The sequence below is a fragment of the Amblyomma maculatum genome, chromosome 8 (assembly GCF_055883805.1).
Source record: "Amblyomma maculatum isolate TAMU_Amacu chromosome 8, ASM5588380v1, whole genome shotgun sequence".
NCBI classification, from domain to species: Eukaryota; Metazoa; Arthropoda; class Arachnida; order Ixodida; family Ixodidae; genus Amblyomma; species Amblyomma maculatum.
This window is the reverse complement of record NC_139351.1, coordinates 88,320,183-88,341,792: the sequence shown is the minus strand read 5'-3', so window position 1 is coordinate 88,341,792 and position 21,610 is coordinate 88,320,183. Positions and strand designations below refer to the sequence as shown.

At 50.2% G+C, this 21,610-nt stretch overlaps 3 protein-coding genes across 3 annotated transcripts; all 3 read left to right on the top strand.

Annotated features, from left to right (window-relative positions):
* The first annotated feature begins 205 nt into the window (after positions 1 to 205).
* LOC146181716 (uncharacterized) lies at positions 206 to 1,432 on the top strand. The gene has a single exon (XM_084575539.1). It carries the CDS (start codon positions 206 to 208, stop codon positions 1,382 to 1,384), a length of 1,179 nt encoding a protein of 392 aa, XP_084431665.1. The 3' UTR covers positions 1,385 to 1,432.
* Positions 1,433 to 4,327: 2,895 nt separating this feature from the next.
* On the top strand, positions 4,328 to 9,114 carry LOC146181715 (uncharacterized). Its single transcript, XM_084575837.1, has 2 exons — positions 4,328 to 5,141; positions 8,858 to 9,114. The coding sequence occupies exons 1-2, from the start codon at positions 4,328 to 4,330 to the stop codon at positions 9,112 to 9,114; spliced, it is 1,071 nt and encodes a 356-aa protein (XP_084431963.1).
* A 3,666-nt stretch (positions 9,115 to 12,780) lies between these two features.
* LOC146181714 (uncharacterized) lies at positions 12,781 to 21,062 on the top strand. The gene is made up of 3 exons (XM_084575836.1): positions 12,781 to 14,175; positions 17,538 to 18,024; positions 21,031 to 21,062. Exons 1-3 carry the CDS (start codon positions 12,781 to 12,783, stop codon positions 21,060 to 21,062), a joined length of 1,914 nt encoding a protein of 637 aa, XP_084431962.1.
* Positions 21,063 to 21,610: the final 548 nt, after the last annotated feature.

The following is a 21,610-nucleotide window of genomic DNA, read 5'->3' as shown; positions in this document are numbered from 1 at the left end:
ATATGTAGGTTATCTGCGCTCCCAAATCGAATAGTTTATTTTCATATGATGCCAAAGGTTTTATTTTTTGTTTGCATCCAAGCGCCTGCCCAACCGCAATTTCTCGTGCGGCCCGTTTGCCTTCATAACCGTATACCGCACTTGGTGCAGCCGCCGCTGAGGAGGCGGACCTTGTCACCGCAGCCACCCTTCACAACCCGTCACCATGCCTGAGGAGGAGGATGATGACGCCAAGAAAGGCAAGGGAGGAAAAGGAGGAAAGGGAGGTTCCAAAGGTAAAGGAAAAGGCAAGAAGGGTGGTTCCAAAGACAAGAAAGGCAAGAAAGGAGGTTCTAAGGACAAGAAGGGCAAAGGAGGCAAGTCTCCCAAAGGCAAAGGCAAGGGCAAGTCCCCCAAGAAAGATTCCGAGGGAGATGCCTCTGCCACCGAGGAGGGAGGATCCGGAGGCGGATCCGAGGCGGCGTCTTCGCCCAAGGCTTCGCCGGCAGCAGCCGCTCCAGCACCTGCCGCGGCACCTGCTGCTGCGGCACCGGCCGCGGGTGCTGCACCTGCTGCTGGAGCTGCACCGGCCGCGGGAGCTGCACCTGCTGCTGGAGGAGCTCCAGCCGCTGGTGCCCCAGGTGCTGCCGGAGCTGGCGCGGTCACGAAGATGGGTGGCTACTACAGCGAGGCCCACTCCATGTACGACGACGGTTACGACGACGACTTCTACGTGGACATCACCTGCTACCCGCCGCGGAGCCGAGGCAGTGCTGCTGGCGGCCCGCCGCCTGGTGGCTTCGGCTACGACGACCCGTACGGCTACGGGCGCGGCCGCTCGCCCATGGACATGTACTACGACCGGCCCCCGCCCAGGCCCATGCAGATGCCCATGGGTATGGGAATGGGCATGTGGGGTGGCGGCGGAGGCGGACTGCCACCTATGCAGACCCGCGACGTGTCCCAGCAAATGGGCCCGCAGAGCACGACACTGCCGCCTGGCTCTCCACCCATGGCTTTCAAGACCCCCTCGACGACGGTCGTGGTCAACATGAGTGGCGAACGGATCAACCGCGGAGGCTCCCGGCCCATGTCGCCCGCGCCTGGAGGCGGCGGCATGATGGGCATGGGAGGAATGGGCGGCATGGGTGGAATGGGCATGGGAGGAATGGGTGGAATGGGCATGGGAGGCATGGGCGGAATGGGCATGGGAGGAATGGGAATGGGCGGTATGGGTATGGGTGGCATGCCTGGACCCCCCGCTGTTCCTGGAAACAAGTCGCCCATCGTCATGTCCCAACCGCTGACGGGCACTGGACTGACGCCCCAGATGCAGCAGCTTCTGCTCAGAGGAATGCCTGGCTACACCGCTACCGTTGTTCTCATCCTGGTGCCGAACCCGTGAAGAAATCCCCCCAGGAACGCCCAAGTAATTCCCGGCAAATAAACAACTCAAAATTCTCCGCTCAATAATGCGACGTGGTCTTGAGTTTTTATCGCGGCTGCTTAGCTTACACTAAGGCCTGCTTGCATGCGGCGCACGACGCGTGGTGAGTGGACGAGAAAAATATAAACCAGTTATTGGCATATAACAGATTTAATCTCGACTTGTGGGTTTACGTTGCATTTGGCGAAATACTCGTGGAAGAAATTGCATGCAGTTTGTTCGTCAGTGCTGGCAAAGTTTAGTTTTGGTCTGTGTGGGATAGGACTGAAGTAGTGCATTAGTTCCATTAATACACGGCACTGTTGATCATGTGCCGAAATGTGTAACATAAGACTCCTCCGCATGCATTCATGTACGCTGCTGGCGTGTGCGCGGACAAAGTCGTTTTATAATTCATAACTATTAAATTATCTTTTAAATATTTTTTTTTCATTTGCCACTCGTTCATAAGACGCACATACTCCTCCTCAACCTTGCCATACTTAAACTCTCCTTTCTAGCATTCCTCACTAACACCTGGCCAATTTCCTTCATGGCTTTAAGCCTTGCCGGCAGAGGCGAACAATAAAGTGAAAGAAGAAAAAGATACATTTCGACGATCGTCATCTCCTGAAAACCCTTCCTCGAAATTCCTTGCAAAAATGTTTCTAAATCTTTCAAATTTACGTACTTTCGTTTTGGCGCAACTTAGCTGGGCTTCAGCAGCGGGAGAGTTCTCTCCGCAGTGCACAAATTTGTTAACGCCGCTGGTTGGATTTCCTGCTAGGTGTGCTGATTCCGCTGTTTCTCACTTGCAGATTCTAATTGATTTGAAATTAATCTTTCTTTTTTTTTCTGATAAACAGGACCTTGTTTCTATGGTATTGAATATTTATATGTATTAGTGTCTATTTTAATGTGATATAAAAAAGTGTAATACCCATTTCTGCTGGATTATATGTGCGCAATCCTTCTCGTGGGCATGTGACATTAAGTAAGGGCTCAATAACAATACTGGATAGCCGCCGGACGCCATGATTGTGTTATCGTATACGAAAAGAAGGGAGCCATGGTCTTGTAGTCAGATCTTTCATTGTCCTTTGATTGCGGAAGACGCGATATCTGCAAGAGTTCCTCTCGGTTCATACAGATTCTTTGGAATTCGGCAGACCTTTGTGCCACTTAAGCTCCCTCTTTGAGGGTATGAATCGGCAGCATTAACGACCCCAGATCGCGGCCCCTTTGCGGCTCCTGGTTGTTCTACGTGCTACTTACATAGTCACTAATCCCTTAGTTTATACCTCTTTTATCTAACACATGCAGTGCCACATTATAGGAAAGACGACATGATAAAGATTTAAAATCACCCTTCAATCAGGCCTTAAAAACGTGCCTGCGTTGCATGAATTCAAGGAGTATGTTTGACTCAGGGTGCACTGGTCTGAGTGCATTGGATTACTACCGCGTCTTCCAGGTGAAACGAGGAAGCCGACATACCAAAGCCGATCTGAATCGTATTATCTGGAATTGCCCACAGTCCCCACTCGCGAGCCATTTCATACGCGACTCTGGTCGCTGAGAGGCTGTACTGCTCAACCCCGTCCAGGGGACACAGATCACACTCCTCCAGTTTGTTGAAAACGCCGCCGCTGCCCAAGCGATAGCGGTCGTCTTTTAAGCAGGGGGCGGCCATTCGGGTCGCTTCTCTGTACCCGCTGATAATGAAGTTTCGCCGCCGCCATCACCGACTTGGCAGCGCCTGACAAATCCATCATTTCTTGTGGTTTCGGACATCACTTAACCAGTCGGCCAACCAATGCCCGGCCCTAACTTGCTAATAACTACTTTTCTGAATTATGCCCGTAATTTTGTAGCGAAAGCTACATTGGCGACGAACGAGGAGTTTCGCGTGACGGTAGGCACAGAGCCGTTGCCTAGCAACCGCCGCAGCTGGAGGACGCCGCGCGCTCGCCGCGTCATTTGGCAATCAAGAAGCAGCCAGAAGATGCCTCATCTTTAATGCAACATAGCTAGACATAGTGAGTGGCGCATCTTAATTCTCCTTCCCTAGCGTAACGATGACATTAGTGGTGGTGATAGACTAGTCAGCGGCGCATTTCGGGCGAGCGTGTACTCAGCTAACTCAGCATTGGACAGGATTGGATTGGACTCGATTAGATTGGACTGGTTTGGATGGGACTCGATTGGACAGGTTTACATTGAGTTGGACAGAATTGGTTGGATTGTATTTCATTATTTTTTGGATTGGATTGGATTAGATTACACTTTATTGGATTGGATTACACTGGATTACTGGATTGGATGGGATTAGATCGCATTACAGAGGATGGCCTTAAGACCGTTGCTCTAGCGCCCACAAATCGCTCATTGCTGACAAATGCTTTCCAATCCAATTACAGAGGAGTAGGCAGTCCAGCGCCAGGCACACATGCATTCCCTACGTATATCCTGGCCTAGCTGAGCTTAGCCATGGGAAATTTTTTCGAGACCGTTAGGCACCAAGCAGTCAACTCCGCATGACAATTTTTCCAACGGGTGGTTCTAACGCTGTTGGGTTAAATCTTCCAAGCATAGCGGAACCCAGGAAGTGCACGCGCTCACTGTCGAAAACGACAAAGTTCACCCGCCCGAGGTGTGCCGCGCGTGCTCCCAGCGCCCTCAGATTCGATCAAAATTCGCCTCTGGTCGGACGGCGGGCCCCCCTCTTACGGTCCTTCGACCAGTATTTGTCCCTGAGGTACCCAGAAAGCGAGTGACCGGCCCGGCAGCGCAGCGGTAGTCAAGGAGCCTTCCGAGGAGTCCGAGACCGTTGGAGCGCTTTCCGGGCGGCCCGCATCGCCAGACAACACAACGCCCCGTGCACATCGGTAAGCCGGTGAAGTGCACGCCCCATCAGTCACCATGCAGAGTCCTATGGGCCAACAGAGCGCTCCGAGCACTACCTCAGCGGCTCCTGGAAGAGTGCCCTCTTTCGGCCGCACCCCTTCCACAACGGTCATCCTTAACCTGAGCCGTGAGAAGCTGAACCGCGGCGGAGCCCGGCCCATATTCCCGTCGGCATGTGCTCTGCCCACGCTCCAGGCGAACTTGCAACGGATGCAAATGACCCAAGGGATGGGCGGCGGCATGCAGCAGCCCAACCTGAGCCAGTTGCAGCAGCTCATGATGCAGCAACAGGCAGGCCTTGGACAGCAGCAGTCCATGGCCGGCATTATCCCTGGAATGCAAGGCATGCAGGGTTCCATGGGTGCTGGCCTCCAGGGACTCCAGGGAATGCCCGGAATGCAAGCGCTGGGCGGCATGCAGCAGCGCTCGCCGAGCATCGTAGGACAAGCCTCAATTGGCACAATGCCTCCTGGGAACCTATCCATCGGCCTCAACATGGGCATGGGCGGCATGGGTGGTATGGGTGGCATGAGTAACATGGGCGGCATGAGCGGCATGGGCAGTATGGGCAGTATGGGAGGCATGGGCATGCAACCGCAGCAGCAACAGATGGCCAACCTACTGGCCCAACAGCAGCAGTCGAATTTGCTGAGCGCACTGCAGAGTCAGCAGGGACGGATGCTTGGTCAACAGAGCTCAGGTCAGATGATGCCCATGGGATCGGGCATGATGAACCAGATCACTGGAACAGTGTCGTCCAACCCGCAGCTGGGGATGCTCGGAGCCAGCATCATGTCTTCACCGGCGCAACTTCAGCAGCAGAAATCACGTGAGTGGACCAGCTGCTGTCAGCGAATTCTCTTTCACGCATATTATAGAAGAGGAGCAAATGCAAATTGGTTGGTAGAAAAAGAAAGGCGCGGTATCTGTCACACTTTTCGGTGACGACTAGGTCATATTGTAGGGGAAGGGATGAGTGTGGGCCGTGGGCCGACAAAAGAGAAAAAAAGGTGACGTAGTGGAGGGAAAGGTAATAATAATAATAATAATAATAATAATAATAATAATAATAATAATAATAATAATAATAATAATAATAATAATAATAATAATAATAATAATAATAATAATAATAATAACAATAACAACAACAATAACAACAATAACAACAACAACAACAACAACAGCAACAACAACAACAACAACAACAACAAATAATAATAATAATAATAATAATAATAATAATTAGTTCACAGGAAGGGAAAGGTGCTGTATCTAGAAGATGTACCTAAATTAGTTTATAGAAAAGGAAAGGCGCAGTATCTGCCACATCTCCGTGGACGCCTGGGTCAAGCAGTAAGGGAAGAACGGGAGGTACGTGGCTTTGAAAGAAGAGAGAGAGGCGGCATAGAATAGGGCCATTTTTAACCGACATCAGCTACGCACAGTAGAAAAACACCATGGAGATATTGCAGTTTTGATACACTGGTGTAGTGGAGGTCTACGGAGTAATTTCGACCACCTGTGGATCTTTAACGTGTGCTGACATCGCACAGCACACGGACGCCTCTTCGTTTCGCCTCTATCGAAACGCAGCCGCCGCGGTCGGACAGCCGCCGGCGTTCGGGTTCGAATCCTGGTATTCCGATGAGTACGTAATCAAACGCCTTACCCACTGAGTCACCGTGGTGGGTTCGAGTCGAAATCATGTCGTATATGTAGAGTAGACCTTTGACTCTAAAGCAAATCTACCCACAATTCATTTTTGACGCGACGGCGTTAAAGGCCTTGTTCTCAAAAAAATCCTTCGTCGGTGTTGTCAGCGTCGTGAGCGAAAAAATTACCGACGATTACGTTACTTCCTAATGCGAAATTTGAGCGCAGCAAATAAGCTGTTTCACCTTTTCTATAGATTGAGGCAAAGAAATCGAGCAACACATGTATGCGCTATCACAGATTTTTTTTTTTTTATTTTTCACACGTATTCCTTTAACAAAGACTCCACTAACAGTTCTTGACAGTCATGAAGGAAGCTTTGTGGTCGGAGAAATGGACTGATATATGTTCGACTTGGTACACCAATGCTTGATTCTCAAAGACGAGATCTATACAAGTGCCTCGCGAGGTTGTCACAGCCGTGGGACGCGTTACGAGCGAGAGGAACGGGATGTTCTCCCGCATAAGTGTGAAGAAATTCCTGTTTGTCTTTATGTCAACATTAAAGTCCCCCACTACTAACATCGGTGTCGGCTCGGGCGGTGCACATATACAAATCCGCCGCCACCGATCTGGCTCTCTGATTGCCACCGCACAGGGGTTGCATTGGAGGAGGAGCGAAGAAAGGAATTAAGTTCGAGCCGGCGCTTTGACAACCGGAGACTCGCAGGAAGAGGGGGGCGGCGTGTACACCCAGCGGCAAACGATGGGGGCAGAAGCGCGCGCAGCAAGCGGACAACGCGATAAAGGGAGGAGGGAAGAGATAGCAGCGACTGACTAATGCTGCTGACGCCGATAGTGAGTCAACCCCAGCTTCGGAGTTGGTTTCAGGGACAACGCCGCTGATGCCGACGCAAACAATATGATACCCTCGCTTCCGCAGCGCCAAGAACCAGGTCTAGCCGTGGGAAGGTGGTCACGTATTCGTCGACGTGCCGGGGCCTACGTGAAATAACCGGCGCGTCGGCAACTGAAGAACACCCTATCCGCCACACAGGAACAGGGGGGGGGGGGGGGGGACCCTCCCCTCCTCTTTCTGCATGGCGGCGACGGTGTTCTATGCAGTCATGTTATCTTGACTCTCTAGCGGCGTCAGCGGCATCCAGCGGTATCAGTCGGTCGCTGCTAGCGCTGGGGGGATGAAAGGAGGGCGGAGCTGGTTACGAGGCCGACGCCGACGCGAAACCCAGGAACGGACGCCAAAGAGCTGCGCTCTAAAATTACGGACAGGGTTCCGGAATGTGGTAGTTGGCAGGGGACTTGGCCGTGTGATTTGTCGTCGAGTTGCGTGACGTCACGAGACCACATCACATGGCCGAGTTGCCAGGTGCTGCCAATTCAGGCTTCACATTGAGGTGTAAGGGTGAGATCGGAGTCTACCTTCCGTGACCCTTAATCCGCGTGGCTTAATTGCGGTGTACGTTATAGCCCCAAGCCACGCAGGCAGCTCGCAGGGCGGTAGCCTGCATTTATGTATATGTCGGATGGTATTTCAAACTGCTTGCTTACTATTGTATGCTAGTGAGTAGTTATGACAAAATATTACTGGTTAAGAATAGCAAAAGGAGTCGACAATCGGCACCCACTAACGCTGTCGCAACATACCCTTGAACCGGAGCTAAACCACTGTTGTTTTTCGAATTAAGTGTTAGGAAATTGGTAGGCAAAATGGAGGCCTGCAGTTGAAGTATTGTCCCTTCTCTCACGGCGCGAAACAGGTGTCCGACGAGAATTAACAGATTCTATATCGAAATGCAGCAGCCGACGGTTGGGTTCGAACTCGGGTATACTCCGGCTCAGTAGCTGGGTATTTTAACCCCTGAGCCACTGCGGCTGCACAATGTGGCTTGCTATATGACAGTTTGCTGTGTTCTTTGCGTCCTTCAAAACTGGACCATCCCAGACATCCCGGTTCTTTTGCGACGGTGCCGTGGCATCCCGTATCCAGTCTCCCAATAGCGCCCGGCCCGTGTCCCAGCCATTCTGGGGTCGGCACTGGAGGAGCATACGACTGCATTGGCTAATGTCAGTGAGGGCACATGTACGGCTTTCCAGATATAGCACAGGAAAAATTTATTTATTCTGCTATCTAGTGAATTATCTGCGCGTTTATTAGCACTCCACATTGAATAAAACCTTATGCTTTCCTTTGTGTAGGTGGCTGTTGGCTACCTTGTTATATGTGTGATAACGAAGTGCATCATTTTCCCTGTGTTTGTTTGCTGATACAGGGACGTAGTGCCAGCACTGATGAAGATTAGATGAGCTTGAAGCTGAGAATGCTTTGCCCATCGAGCGCTTTTTTGCTGATGGCATGGTGAAACGCATGCTCATACTACAGACATTATATATTGGATGGTTGGTGGGTTTGATTATTATAAGACAGTACCAGCTTCGACGTAGGATTGAACCATAGTCGAGCTTCACGAACGCTTGCCGTAACTGACAGAACTTGATGCTCAACGAAAGTTTTCCCGAGTTCTTTTTCAGTCTGTTATCACCTATAAATCCACCTCTCTCTCATTCTAGCCGTCATATGTGGGAAAGCCCGAAACCAATCTGTGTTTCTCTAATTAATTTCCCCAGTTTAACCTTGTGAGATGAGTGGCTATGCCAGGCTGGATGGAAAGACCAGTCAAAGCTCTTGGATCATGGCGCTCTCGCCAAAGGCTACTAACATTCCTGAAATACATTCCTCTATCGCCGATACTGTCTTCGCATCCAAAGCGATGACACCCTAACTGATTTTTACTGTGTGGTGTTATATTTCCCTTCTTTGTTATGTCTCTGCGGTGTTTGGACGCGTGGCATGTCGTTCCGTTATTGCAGAGAGCGCCTTCAGCAGCCTGATGGCCTCTAACCGCCCCTCCAAGCCGCTACTGCAGACCATGGAGACGTTGCAGGGTGGCGCCCCGGGTGTGCAGGGCATATCCGGGCCTCCGGCGCTCACCGGCACTCCGGCGCCCATTGTAATGTCGCAGCCAATAACTAGCGCCGGTTTGGCACCCCAGATGCAGCATCTCCTACTCAAGGGAATGCCCGGATACAGCTCCACGCTGGTCCTCATCCTGGTGCCGCAAGATTGAGGGGGCCCGTCGACTGCCGCGCGACCAAGGCATTTTTTGAGCCATCAATCCGAGAAATAAATTAAAGGTCGCTTACGTATATAGGCGGGATCAGCAATGTAGACACATAGAGGTGATAAACGCACTATTGGTGGCGAAGCGGTTACGCTGCAAGACTAGTTCATTTTGGCCACACTGACGTCAGGCATGTGATGTGGCTTTCACTTCAGTTGACATTTAATTAGAATGCTAGGTTAGGTACACTGACGAATTGTGTCCTAACATGATGTATCACTCGAAATGAGCAGGAATAATGAGCTAGTAATGACCATGCAGTGGGACTTCATTGAGTAGACTATCCACTCTCTGCCCTACTCTGTCTGCTGCAGACAGCTGTCTTAGCGCTTGAAAAAATTACACATTCCAGCCTAGCATTCAATGTCAAATGGTGTCGCAACGTAAACACCTCTTGGAGATTGTGTACTGGCTATCTGATTTTGCTGTTCTGCCCTCGAAGAATGGCACATAATCACGGGGGGAACTAGTCATAATGGGCAGCATCAAAGAGAACATTGCACGGGATGTGTAAAAACAAACTTCTATACTTACCAGCCCCACTGCGGTGGCGCAGTAGTTAAGATGCCAGACAACTGCACCGGTGTACCAGGGTTCGAACCCGACCGCCAGCGGCTGTGTTTCGATGGAGGTAATACGGAGAGGCGTTCGTGTGCTGTGCGATGTCGGTGCACGTTAAAGAACACCAGGCGGTCGAAGTTTCAGGAGTCTTCCACTATGGCGTCTCTCATAGTCTGAGTCGCTTTGGGACGTTAAACCCCAAAAACCAAACCAACCAAACCAGAACCCATGGCTACCTATAGAAAGGTGAATACCTCCGTAACCTACGTTGCCGTGCATACAGTGTATGGAGCGTGCGAGCAGTGTGCAAAAGCTTAAAAGCAGCTAACCTTTAAAGAAAGATTTTTCACGGAACTTCCTGGAGCCCACTTAACTGCAGTGAGCGTCTAGGCCGCGCAAGCACTGCTTGTAGCCTAACTGCCGTAAGAGGCAGGGTACCTTAAAAGCCACTTTTCAGCACAATATACTGGGCTACAACTATGTGAACTTGCGATGGCTGATAATTGGGGCAAGCGGCGCGGACGGGGCCCTGAACAGGTTCCATTCTGCTAGGAAGATAAGTGTACATACTAAAGTGTTTAATTGGTTATTTCAAATAGGGCGCGTGAAAGCTTTTGCGCATAGAGGTTTTTTGAAACTATGACGTGCTACGCGGGGCGATTGACTACTACGTTTTGTACTTGCTTTCCACGAGAAATTCCCGGGTTCAAATCTCTTTCACTCCCGTTGAACCCTTCTAGGTTCTTTAAGCGCGTTAATGTTGTGATTGTTGTTTACCGAATGACATGCACAAAGGGCGATCGGCCAAGAATTGGGCACCAGAGAGAGTTTCAGATGTATATTTACATACCAAAAAAGAACGGAGGGGTAGAGGAAAAGAAACGAATAGCTGAAGTAAATGAAGTAAAAGAAGGAAAGGCATAACACACATGGGAGGTTGAACTGGAATCTGTAGAACAAGCAATATTAGAAAAAAAAAAAAATAGCAAGAACAAATGATTTGATTGCAGTAAAAAAAATTGTATGGCGGTAAAACAGACCTGAGACCGTGGCCAAAAATCGTGGCGCCAAATGATAATATCGGGCCACTTAAACTGAGGTTAAGTTGTTAGAGTGGCTTTTTCAACCACAGTCAGGGCCCGAGAAGTGGCACAGGATACCGGAACCCTGGACTAAGGACCGTATACCATCCAGCTGCGGATTAACCACCTTCAAAACGCATAAAGGTTCCGGATCCTGCTCGCCCATACGTGACTAATCCCTTTTACAGGTATTTACCGCCTGTAGAGGCGACAAATGTAGCGGGTGGACACCGGGTCGGTATCCCAGCCGGAAAAGAGCGGAAAAGCGTACACAGAACAAAGTCAAGTGCAACTGATTTCTGAAAAAAAAAAAAAAAAAAAAAAAAAAAACGTGGGGAAGGAAGGTGGTCAGCACGTGCCTCTGAGGTAATGAAGATCTCGGGCGGCACAGGACCATGCCCCGGCTCGGGATAGGATGTCCGCGTCGTTGCGTCGTGGGGAGGAAGAGATAATAATAATAATAATAAATGGTTCACATTACGGGTACGGCGTAGTATCTGTCACACCTGTTTCTGTGGACACCTGATTTAACTGATTTCTTTATAGGAAGGGAAAGACGCGGTAACTGTCTAACTTGTTTTCTGTGGACACCGCAACCGCGCCGTAAGGGAAGGGAGGAAGGTGGGAGTGAAAGTGGAAAGAGAGAAAGAGGAGCCGTATTGGAGGGCTACGGAGTAATTTCGACCACCTGGGGATCTTTAACGTGCGCTGACATCGCACAGCACACGGACGCCTCTTCGTTTCGCCTCCATCGAAACGCAGCCGCCGAGGTCGGGTTCGAACCCGGGTACTCCGGCACACTGTGGACACCTGAACTGAGCCGTAAGGGAAGGGAAGAAGGTGGGAGTGAAAGTGGAAAGAGGAAGAGATCATGATCTCTTTCTTTATGATCCATGCTTGTACAGACATGAGTTCTCTTAGAGGTAGACGCGGCCAACAATCCCAAACTATTTTATTTATCGATGCTATTTTACCACACAAGCGATATAGGTCGGGTTCATGAATTAAGGAATTTTGAAAATGTATGGGTAGATAAATGTAGAAAGCGATCCACACGTGCATATCCGCACGCACACACCCCACCCACACACTTAGCCGAGACTCAGTTACAACTGGCGAATTGCGCTGCACCAGTTGGCTCCCCCTCATGTACATATATGACGTGATTTATAATTGAATATCTTTGATTATTTTAATGACCTGCTCTTCGATGTTCTTCAAAGGCGCAGCTGCCTTGGTACATAAAAATACCAAGCATTTCAAACGACTTTGAAATGCCAATGCTATAGTTTGTGTCGTACTGCCCCTGGCCTAATGGCTTCTTTTATTTAGACAGGTGAAACGTTTTTCTGTCAAGCGATACTACGTCAACGCTGTGTGCGAAAGCTTTAGCCGTTGGCTCGAAGTAGGTATAGTTGTTGACGTAGCAACATATAGTATATATTCACAGATTTACTTCTCTAAACTGAGATAACGCTGAAGTGAGGCCATTTGGATTTGCGCGTGTGTGCCGCGCGCCTTGTTTCGGGAAGAAGAAATCAAGCACAGTGCCTCGAAAAGCGAAGAGAAAAAATTGTGCGCCGCGCCAACTTGAGACGCCTCATCGCCTGAGGGGCGCCTGCGTCCGATACACTGGCGGCTTCCAGCGGACTTCACGTCACTGAACCTTGATCCCCAAAGGTAAGCTATTTTTCTTTGCATGATCTACAGTATGACGATAGTCACAGCCAGCGTCACTTCGTGCGCTTGTCGGTCTGCCTTTGCATATATATTATAGTTTCTTGGAAGTAACGAGTAGCAATTTGCGCTTGTCTAGACGTCCATGTTAGTCCTCGTCATGTAGTCGTCTTCGGACTTCAGTCCTCGTGCCGCTAAGCTTGATTATAGACCTACGTGTTAGCCCAACCCTAAACCTTGTTTTGATTTTTCTGCGCAGTGTGTCTTAGAGGGTGAAGGCGCAGCAGCCAAGATGCCGGAGGAAGAGGAGGACGACGACAAGAAGGCGAAGGGAAACAAGAAGGACGACAAAAAGGCAGACAAGGGTGGTGGCAAAGACAAAGGCGGCGGTAAAGATAAAGGAGGTAAGGACAAAGCAGGCAAGGGCAAAGGTGGCAAGGAGAAAAATGGCAGCAAAAGCGGGAGCGCAGGCAAAGGAAGCAAGCCTAGTAGCCCCGAAGGCAGCGCTGCCGGTAAGGGTAAAGAAGGCAATGACAAGGATAAGGAAGTCAAAGACAAGGATAAAGTGGACAAGCAGGAGTTGATTAAGCGTTTCATGGAGGAACCGCCAAAGGAAAAGAAGCCGGAAGGCGAAGCCAAACCAGATAAAGGTGGTGAGCAGAAGGCGGGTAAGGATGGCGAGAAAAAGTCAGAGCATGCCAAGAAGGGCGCGAGCGCGACTGATTTGGGTTCCAAGGAGAAAGTGAAGAAACACGATGCTTCCGAGAAGACCGAGAAGTCCAGCGATAAATCTTCGATCAAGAGTGCCACGTCGGTGGAGAAAACCGCTACATCTAAAACTGAATCATCCGAGAAGTCCAGTGCCTCTGCGACGAGTGAGAAAGAGAGCATCTTGCAGAAGGGTAGCAAAAAGTCCTCGATGAAGACGCCCAAGGGAGGCACTGAGTCTCCTTCGAGGACCGTTATTCGGACCATGACGGCTCGTGGTCCTGTGTACGCAGAACACTACTACGACGAAGACAGCGGCGAAGACGGCAGCCGAAACTACATCGAGATCCAGATGTTTGGTCGCCGGCATTCAGCAGACCAGGTCAACCAGGCATCGAGTGTGTGGGCTCCTGGAACCAGCTATGGCGCCTGGAACCAAAACCAGTACTGGAATCAGAACTACTACAACTTGGCTTCACAACAGCCGCAGCTGCAGGCGTATGAGCCTCCCGTTACGAGGACGACTGCTGTCATCACGGGATACGGCTCTGATATGGCAGGGAGCTGCAGAGATCAGTACGCGAATTACGGCGACCTCACGGTTTCTGTGTGGCAACCGCCGCCTCCGCAACAACCGCAGGTCGACTTCTCTCGCGACCAAATGGTCGTGCAAGCGTCTCCCCAGCTGGCCGCGTCCAGAGAGCTGAAAGCCACAACCCATCTGGACGCTGGAAGGAGCACGGGCATCGCACAAAAACTCAAGGGGATGAACCAGGCACTGATGCAGCCCCTACCGGATGACGTTGTGACCTCGACGGAGCGTGTCATTTATGAAGTAACGCGCAGCCGATCGAGCAACCCGACCATGGAGTCAATGGGAGGACCTGCCAGCCGAGTTTCCAGTGGGGGCCTGGTTCGCGGCAGCCAAGCAATGGGCCAGTTCTGCAACCCTTCTTCTTTCGGCCAGGGTGTTGTTCGAGTAAGGTTAATTACGCTCCTATACTTAAGTATTTTCATATGACCTTTCGGAGGACAATGTTTAAACGTCAGGGATTTGAAGTCGATTTACATGTTGAAATGGTCCATGATGATCACATCGAAATTGAGTATGGTTCCGTCGAATTGTAGCACAGTTTTTGATATTTTGGGTCCCATTACAGAAATGGAGCTCTAGAATTGCAAGTAGATGAGTAGGTATCAAGGCAGCGAAACAAATATAAAAGATGCTTTAAACCCACCGCACAAGCGTGCGTAAGTGGCTGAGGGGCAGCGTGTCTTAATAGAAATGAAAATGTCTCGCAAGGCTGGATTCTGGTCTCGCCTTTTCATCTTAATGACGAAGAGGGTTGGCAGCGCCTGCCAGTTGGATGACGCAGGTTAGTCGTCATGAAGTAGCTAGTGCCTTTCGCAATAAATGACAATTATTTCGCTGTGTTGCCTCAGCTGGGAATGGGAAACAAGTGTACACAACAATGCATCATAACAAGGAACATGCTATTTGTTTTTAAGATGTCAAATTATTTCTTCCTCTCCAATTTGCTGAAAAATCAGTGGGATACTTAAGCGCCGCCTTTAAGGGTACGACGCGACGACGTAGGCGAGCATAATCCTGCATATACATAGCCTATAGGCTCCTGACTTTGCATCTAATCGCACTAGAAGGTTGATTCTTATTCAACCTTCCCACTTCAAATGTAAAGCCAGAGTTGACAGCTTTTCCCTATTTTCTGATACCAAGAATGCGGGTAAGAACCCTGCCGAAGCGCACCGAGACTAGGTTGGTTCATAGTTCAGCGGTTAAGAAGAGTCAGAACCAAGGTGACTGGACAGGCGTCGCATGGATATGCGGTGAGGGTACTCGCATTCGGGAGGTCATTTCACGAGCAGGCAGTTGCCGTTAGAAAAGGGAGGGGATATCGGTTCGCGGATGCGATATCTCGAGCACCGGTTGTACATCCAATCTGCGGAAGGAGCTCGCAGCTGGGAGCGCTCTGTTGCCGTTGCTCCAATTAAGAGCAAGTGCATTTCGTAGGAGGGGGGATGCCCTATCGAAGTTGTTTTCAGCGGTTTAAAGCTTGTCAGGAAATCTCATTGTTTTGAGAGGGTTCCATGTCTTGCTGAAGAGTCAGAACTGTCAGACCCTCTGACAAGTCTGGTCAAATTACGCAGGAGAGCCACTTGTGTGGTTGGCGTAACAGACCCTCTGACAAGTCTGGTCAAATTACGCCGGAGAGCCACTTGTGTGGTTGGCGTAACAGACCCTCTGACAAGTCTGGTCAAATTACGCCGGAAAGCCACTTGTGTGGTTGGCGTAACTTCTAGTGTAGCTGGTATTGATAAAGTTGGAGATTTCCGGCTATTCTATGATAAGGCTTTGCTACAATACGTGCCAGGCAACAACGCCTCAAATAAGTGCTGCACAGCCATTATTCTGCGCAAGAGAGCGAGCTTCGAGATCGGGGTATAAAGGCACTCCGATGTGCACATTCTAGATCGCTTAACTACCGGAATTTGCACTAGCACACCAGTTACTTCTTTGTGCGCATGAACGCAAGGTCCCGACAGATTTCCGCGACTAGGCAAAACGATTGCGCGAGATTATGGCAAATGACATCGGGAAGGCGAATTCCGCAGCCACGATAAGAACAGTGTAAGTCAGATGGCTGTAGTTATGACTGCTGATCTAGAGACATTGACTCTCAGGTGGGAGACATGGTTCTCAAGCGCACTCACACTGCGACGTGACTGCGAGAGCGTAGCGAGTCGTGCGCCCAGATGGGTGGAGCCGTTAGAGGTTGCCGAGATCCGTTCGCGGCTGCATATTCAAAGTACCGAGTGTGGGCCGAATCGGCGCACCCAAGCTAACATTACTTTCCAAAGAAAGTTGCTTTGTAAGCGCTAACTGCACGCGCTGAACGGCGCGGAGGCTAGCGAAACATAGGGAGGTCTCACGGGCATCGCTGCAACACACGAAGACAGCGAACTCGCTGCGACAACGCAAAATGCCGCGCACGTGAAAGCAGGCCAACAGCGGCTCATTGTGTCACACAGAACGAGTAAAATCGCTAAATCATCGTTAAATACTGCGCATGTGAAATCACGCGCAGAGTTACTTCGTGGGCATCGCTACAGCACCCTCAGCCATCGAGATCACTGAAAGAAGGGGGAGTGCTCCGAGCTTGACATTACGCACACATCAGCGCTGGCGATGTCGGCTGCCTATATACAGCTTGGAGATCCAGCTGTCGACGGATAAACGTCAGTCACGCGAGTTCTCGCTTAGGTATAGTTCTTATGCGAGGCCTTCCCCGCCGGAGGCAGAATATCCGAAGTCGGTGACTCGCCAAATGACATCACTGCCGACCGCCAAGCCGGAGGATGCGGGAGGTCTCGTATTAAAGAACCCGGTCCATGTAGATACACAGACTAGCGTGGTTCATGTGCACATGAGCTCTGCAAGATGCCTTGTTCATGGAGGGACAGAGCTTGCTGCCCTGATATACGAACGGCAGAGCGCCGGCGCAGCCGTGGAGAGCAGCGCACTTCGGCCATATCAGCGGCCCATGTCCGGATGGTGTGCCAGCGGACATCACTGTCTGATAATCAGGTGATGCAGCAGCGGCGAACATCTGGGCTGTCTGCACGCGGAGCCAGACAGACGTGGCGCCCATCCTCGCCTTGGCCGCGGCGTCTTAAAAAACCTACCAATCCGCTAGTGACCAACCGAGGCGGTCCAAAAGGGAAAACGGCGCCCAGGTATAGATCACGATAGAGGGAGATAGGATGTGGGGATTCGACATTCTCCTCGACCGTACGATGCAGCGAACACCCCCCTCTCCCCCTTTATTCTGAGTTGATAACGGCGCCGACGTTGATCTCTTCTTTCTCCTAACTGGCCTCTTTCCCTCGCAGCTATGCGTAGATTGCGGAGGTGAGTATTGAGAGGGTGTTGGAGGAACTAGCGGCGGGCGGCTAGGCTACCAACCTCCGCGGGTAGCCTTTGCAGCAGTAAGACAACGCCGCCACGTAGGAGCGTGCGAACGGTGTGGATGCTGCTACGACTGAGGACCAATGGGAGCTCTCAGTAAACAGCTTGGCCCGCTGCCTCGGTGTGTCAATCTTAGCGGCCAAGTGTGGCCTGAGCTAGCGGCGTGATTTCGACTCTGAGAGGAGAGCCCGAGCTCCGCAGAGCCCCCACAACATTTAGCCGCCGAAAAAACGATGCTGAAATTCCGACAGGATCTGCTATGAGCGTTGATTAGAATATTTGTCGCATAAGCAAATGTGTCAATATCTCATAGTCAGCAAACTCAGTGCCTTTTTTACGCATCACCTCCGCAGCAGGAGATGCGCCAGTCGAGCTCCACCCGTCTCCAGAACTTGGGTTCGGGCGGACAGCTTCGGTCAACCAGCAACCAAGGCCTGGTCCGCAGCATGGTTCCTCCAATGCAAGGGAGCGCGCACAATTTCCGCACCGTCATCAACCAAGTCGGGTCTCCTGCACCCATGGCGTCTGCGCCGCCGACGGTCCCCATGCCGCCACAGCAGATGGATATCATAAACCAGCAGGCGAACATCATCAACCAGCAGTCCGCCATCATCAACCAGCAGTCGAGCCTTATCGACCAGCAGCTGAACATGATGAACGCGCTCAAGAATCGGTCGGCACGCTGTCAGCAGCAGCAACAGCAGGATATCCAGCAAGGATACCAGGTGATTCAGCAAGAGTTCACCGTGCCAGCCTTACCTGCCATGCCTAACGCCCCAATGGATGGCGCATACAACGACGAGATATTTTTTAGCGCAGAGGTCGCCGAGACAAACCGCAGTAAGTCGCCCCTTTGATTCACCAATGAACGGTACCGTTCCATGCATTTTGAACAGCCAAGCAAAAGGATCTGTGATTAAATTCTAAACATAACATGGCTGCGTATCAAAGGATGTTTGCTGTCGTTAACCGGGATTGGACTTGTGGCAGACCATGAACCCAGTAAAAGTTCAATGAAACAAGGGGCGCTGAAAGCGCTGCACGACACACAAAAAGGGGCTTCTCTTTTTAACTTGCAAAGCGCCCAGGACCTGCTATTCTGGTAATCTCGAAAATTTTGCTACGCGAAGAAGCATTCAGGGGCACGAAGATAGATGGCGTAGTCGCACGGCAACTGTAAATGTTCCCGGTAGGTTACAGAGCTGAAGAGAAAGCTCTTTAATGAAACATTCAAAATTTATGGCGCACACTTAGGCTCTGCCTTGTAGGTATGACGTGATAGTGTAGGCTGTCACGCAGAATATAAAATCCCGCTTTAACCAAGCCTGTGCACGTCCCTACGTAGGGTCTACGGATAATGCTCCTTACTCAGGATGCAAGTGTCATGGCAAGCTGATTATGATATCAACCTCTAATAATAAAGGAGTGGCCTGTGTTGGCAACTCCTGCGAAACATAACGTCAGGCAACCCTACGGCCAATTAGAGCGCGACCATGCTAGCTGCCAGCTATCGCCAGCCAGCTCCATGCTCATGATTTATCGTTCATAATGCCGGCACTGTACTTTCTGGTGAGCTCATTAACCGAGACCGAGCGAAAACTGCATTACATTTGACTATGCTTGGTTAGGTTTGGCAATGCGTCGCCGAGTATAACGGAGCTTTCGATTTGTCTTCTTAGTTTAAAAAAGTTAAACCACACTGCTGTTTCATTAAACTGCGCATACTGAAACCGATCAGTGGTAATGCTAAACGTGTGCTGCGTTATCTACAAAACGAGGTGTTCAGGAGCAGTTGTAAAACGTTTGCCCATGGACTCTCATTCAATGGAATTCTCGCTGTTCAGATTCATCTGTTTATATCCAGAACTGCCCGTCAACACGACTTTAGCACAGCTGCCATTTGAGCAAGTGGATAACTATAACCGGCACTGTTTTACAAAGCCTGTCCCTTCTGGTTCCACGCGTATAGTCCGTAAGGTGTCGTGACGTTGGCTGGTATTACGCCATCGCCAAGCGCCGAGGTACACCAGGTGGCGGAGCCGGGGTTTCCGCTCATGCCACTGCGAACACCTTGACGCTACAGCGTGTAACACATTAACACGATAGCTTTAAAAATGGATGTTAGGGGGCGCTGCGGTAGAGGTCGGTGCTGGCGTTGGGAGCGAAACGTCACGGGCATGTCACTGGAAGGTGGCAGCTAGAATGGCCGGACACAGATTCTTCGATGGTTTGTGCTACTTAAAAGGACCACATGATATAAAAATTATTTGGGAGGAGCTGTTAACTGGGGTTGGTCAGTTGAGGTCGGAAGGTGCAATAAGAATGAATTTTCGAGTGCTCTTGGATGCCCAGTAGGGCACGCAGTCACATTCGTGTGGCTTGGTTAAAGAAGGGGTTGTATATGGCGTGTGGTCGCCTACGCTATCGCGTTATACCCTTAAAGGCGGTGCTTGTGTTGGTTGGTTGGTTGGTTCATAGGAAGGGAAAGGCGCAGTATCTGTCACACTTGCTCTGTGGACACCTGAACCGCGCCGTAAGGGAAGGGATGAAGGTGGGAGTGAAAGTGGATAGAGAGAAAGGGGGGCCATAGTGGAGGGCTACGGAATAATTTCGACCACCTGGGGATCTTTAACGTGCGCTGACATCGCACAGCACACGGACGCCACTTCGTTTCGCCTCCATCGAAACGCAGCCGCCGAGGCCGGGATTCGATCCCGGGAACTCCGGCACAGTAGTCGGGCGTCTTACCACTGCACCACCCCGGCGGGGCTGCTTGTGTCCCCAACGTTGTTATCATTATCATCCTCATCAAGATCCCCAGATGGTCGAAATTATTTCGCAGCCCTCCACTGCGACTCCTCTTTCGCTCCTTCCACTTTCACTCCCACCTTCCTCCCCTCCTCTACGGCACTCAGGCGTCCACAGAACTTAAAAGAATTATGCTTGTGTCCCCCATAATTCTTTTAAGTTCTGTGGACGCCTGAGTGCCGTAGAGGAGGGGAGGCAGGTGGGAGTGAAAGTGGAAGGAGCGAAAGAGGAGTCGCAGTGGAGGGCTGCGAAATAATTTCGACCATCTGGGGATCTTGATGAGGATGATAATGATAACAACGTTATTCTTCCACCAGATAAGGAGGGCCCCCGATCCCCGCGCCGGCACGCAGGCCTAAGGGACGGGACTTTAACGTGCACTGAGATCACACAGCACCCGGACGCCTCTCCGTTTCGCAAATTACTCCGCAGCCTTCCACTGCGACTCCTCTTTCTCTCCTTCCACTCCCCCCCCCCCCCTCCTCTACGGAGCGGTTAAAGTGCCCACAGTACAAGTGTGACAGATACTGCGCCTTTCCTTTCCTGTGAGCCAATTATTATTAATATTACGAGGCAGCTGTTGCAGATTGTAAAATACTGTTAGGAACATATTGGAGAGATGGTGTAAGCTTCGGCTGCGTAGCGAAAATTTGTTTTTAAATTTTCTCTTGCGCTTACGAGGAGTAATCAAGGTTGCAATAAAAAGGCAGTGGGGTGCGATTTTGAAAATCAAAATCAAAAGAAGACTGTAGAGTTAGCGTCTGCCGATGTCTCATTGGTTATACACAGATATAAAATATATGTAAAACAAAGTATACACAATTTTCCAGTCAATTTTCTCAATAGAATATCAGTTGTGCAACATCGCTACTCTGTTACTGAACCTATTTTGTGGCTATGTTCCAGCAACAGTACACACAAACAGAACAATCAGACACGACTTTTTATATTAACAACGTTAAGTTTTAGAACTCCTGTGCTATTATGCTAACTATGCCTAAGTGATACTGTTATGTGTTTTACCTTTCGTTTTGCCAGTGCCCAGGAACCACTGGGACGGTCGCCAGTGAGACCTGGGACCCCCCGCCGTCAGCCGTCGTCTTCCTAAGTTCTCCGAGGCTATATATAGTGGCACTGATTTGATGCGAAGCGAACACCTCGCAGCCGATGGCCCGCTATCTGTGGGCTGTCAATATTCTATGAGAAAAGAAAAATTTATGCAATGTTTGCGTGGTGAGTTTTGTGACTATTTGTTGGCGTGCGGTGAGACTGTGTGCCGGTACAGAACTTAGATAGTATTGCTATTCTTTCGGTTTAGCATGAGGCTAAGCCCACTTTTTTAACCTTTCATTTTCTTCAATAATTGATCAATTACACAATCTAAACTCTCTTATTGAGTATCGTCAAGCATCCTTTTCATTCTGAACACTGACACCTTTGAACTCCCCTTTTTCTAAATTTTCCCAGTCGAAAAAAACAACAGAAAATTTCTGATGGTCTGTAGTCTTGTCGTATTTTTGACCTGTTGTCTGACGTTCGTTGTTTGTAGTTTTGTATTGTGACGTTCATTGTCTGTAGTTCTGTATTGTGACGTTCACTGTCTGTAGTTCTATATTGT